This window comes from Phytophthora infestans, genomic scaffold, assembly GCF_000142945.1.
Source record: "Phytophthora infestans T30-4 supercont1.40 genomic scaffold, whole genome shotgun sequence".
Taxonomy (NCBI): Eukaryota; Oomycota; class Peronosporomycetes; order Peronosporales; family Peronosporaceae; genus Phytophthora; species Phytophthora infestans.
In genome coordinates, this window is record NW_003303719.1 from 1,413,865 (window position 1) to 1,416,574 (window position 2,710).

Consider the following 2,710-nt stretch of genomic DNA (forward strand, 5'->3'; position numbering starts at 1 on the left):
CCACCAAGACGCGGCGTTACCACCTCAAAGTCGCGTCGCACTCGGAGGAGTGGGAGATTGATCTGGACTATGGAGATCTGTTGACTCGACAGGGCGATGAGGCGTGCGATGAAGCGCGCAAGGAGCTTGCGTTTGCAGTGGAGAAAGAGGAGCTTCTACTGCTTAAGATGCGAGAGACGTACGTGGGTCCGCTCGCTGTAAAGCTGCTGACGTTGCGTGCGTTTGAAAGTGGATTAAGTGTCCAGTCCTTGCGCGGCATGAAGATGCCGGCAACTTTACAGAAACGACTCGCAGAGATCCACACTGCCGACGCTGCTGCCAAGAAAACAGCCCATCTAATTGTGAGGGGAAAAAAAAGTGTGTCCCACTCTCAAAACAACCTTCGTTTATTTAGAGGATACTTTAAAAAGGAAACACGCGGCTCCGAAACGAGAACTTTCCCTTAAAGAAGAGCGCCAGTAAGCTCATGAGTCATTACGCATTCTGCTGTCGTGGGAATGCGCAGCATCAAGCGGTCCGACAGCAGTACAGGAGACTAGTGGGTCAAAGTCCGTTCACGGCTTCGAGGCGCGCAAACGACTGCGCACGGAGCGAAAGGAGAGACTGGCACGTTGGCAGAGCAACAAACCAGGCGAAGATGCCGACGATCCCAGAGACGTGGTCGCGATCGCCTTTGCTCAACGCAACATGGGCGATTACAAGCTGAAAACGGCTCCAGACTACGTGGTTCCAGAACATCAGCGTGTCAACGCAGCGAAGAAATTGAGGCAGATGGCGCTCTTGGAGGAGAGTCTGTATGCCGCACGCTTGCGATTCAACGCCAAAGTGCTGGAGCTTCGCGAGTTGAAGGTGCAGCTGATCAACGAGCTGCATCGCGACCAGGAACGACTAGTCGAGCTTCGAGCCGCATTAGCGTCCAGCGGCGCAACACCATCCAGCGTGTCGTCCAAAGATCTAGTTGTGGACCTTCGCGAGTGGCCGGAGCAGCGGGAGCGCGTAAGCGACGCCGACATTGAGCTCTTCCTTCGAGAGCAGAAGGTGATATCACACGTGCAGACTCAGACTGGCGAAGCGGACTTGGCATTGACGCGCATCGGTGGGGCTGAGAAGCGTCTGCAATCAGCAGATCGATCCATCGCTGCCGTCGCACGAGCTCTGGAAGGAACGTCGGGAAAGGAGGCTGCAAAGGGCGTCACCATTGGCCATTTACATCTGCAGATGGACGACAGTACGGCAGCTGCTGCGACGGCTTCGTCTGCACACGCGGGCGCTTTAAATGTAGAAAACATGGACGAGGATGACGTGGTTGTCCATGAATACTTGATGCGCCAAGAAGCGCTACTGCTCGAGCGCAAGCAGCAACGCGAGATAGCGTCGTTTGACGCTGCTGTGGCTCACCTCCGTCGCGAGAAACTCGCTCTCGAGGTCGGCTTCAAGCAAGCGGAACTTCGGCTGTTCACTCTCCTTAGCGAGTTGTCGCTGCTTGAGTCGTTCGAGAGCAAGGAAAACCTGTTGAGCAGTAAACTCGAGAAGAGTAAAGGGGAAAAGGCGCAGATTGTGGCGGACCTGCGCGATGTCCAAGACCTGCTGACGATCAAGAAACGCGATCTGGATGAATGGGCGCGACAGGAGAAGGCTGTGCAAGCAGAGTTCCTGACGCTTGTGAACGGCGGCACGGGGTCAAGTGCGACACCTCACCCGAGCTTTGCGGCGCTGCAGAAGCTGTTTAAGCGCAAGATCAAGCGAGCTAAGAAGAAACCCGCTTCAGGTGGCAAGGAAGAAGGGAAAGAGCCTGACAGTGCGAGAGACGGCGAGTACCTAAAATTTGTTACAATTTAAAATTTAGAAAAAAAAAAATAATTTTTGATAATAAAAAAAAAAATCAAATTAATTTTGAAAAAAATAATATTATTTTTTTTTTTAATAATTCTTATAAAATATTTTGTTCTAATTTTGAATTATTTTTTAATAAAAAATTATCAATTTATAAAAAAAATCAAGAAATTAAAATATATAAAACTCCGATTTTTAATACTTTATTAAAACAAAAAATTAATAGTTTTTTAAATCATTTTCTTAAAATAACATGGTATACAAAAAGTGCGTTCTTGAGCCTGTAGCAAACGATTTGCATCCATGACATCCCAAAAACTTAAAATAACATATCTCGACTCCTAGAATGAAATCGACGTGAATCCTTAGGGCAGTTAGTGTGTTTTAGTATCATACTTAACACCACAAAGTTTTACGGGGCACTCTACAATACTCTTCCCAAGACGCAAGAAAATGTTCATTTTGGGGGGTCCTCTAACGCGAACTTAATGATAAAATACCGCACTTAGTCCATAAAATACGAACTTAGGCACTATTCGCACTTAGTAAAATAACTTCTCGCACTTAGAACGGGTAATTTATGTAAATTACTTTATGGGTGACTGCTGAGTTCTAACAAAACTGAAAGATACTGACTAGCTGCTGGCGCGGCGGTTACTTTTCCAGCTATAAATAGATGTTAAACGAGTAGTCTGTAACTGTCAGCAGTAATCAATTCCCGTCAATCTGCTGTAGATTAACGGGAATTTTTGTTAAGACGACGTAAACAAAAAGCGAGTATCTTTCTTGTGACGGCTTCCTAGTATATGTGAGGTGACAAGTCGGTTACTGAGTGTAATTTTGGAAATGGCGTGTGGGTTTCTAAGATTATAGTTGG

At 47.2% G+C, this 2,710-nt stretch overlaps 1 protein-coding gene across 1 annotated transcript; it reads left to right on the forward strand.

Annotated features, from left to right (window-relative positions):
- Window positions 1-167: 167 nt before the first annotated feature.
- On the forward strand, window positions 168-1,996 carry PITG_15796 (uncharacterized protein; the record flags this gene model as incomplete). Its single annotated transcript, XM_002898005.1, has 2 exons — window positions 168-216; window positions 506-1,996. 2 exons carry the CDS (start codon window positions 168-170, stop codon window positions 1,837-1,839), a joined length of 1,383 nt encoding a protein of 460 aa, XP_002898051.1.
- Window positions 1,997-2,710: the final 714 nt, after the last annotated feature.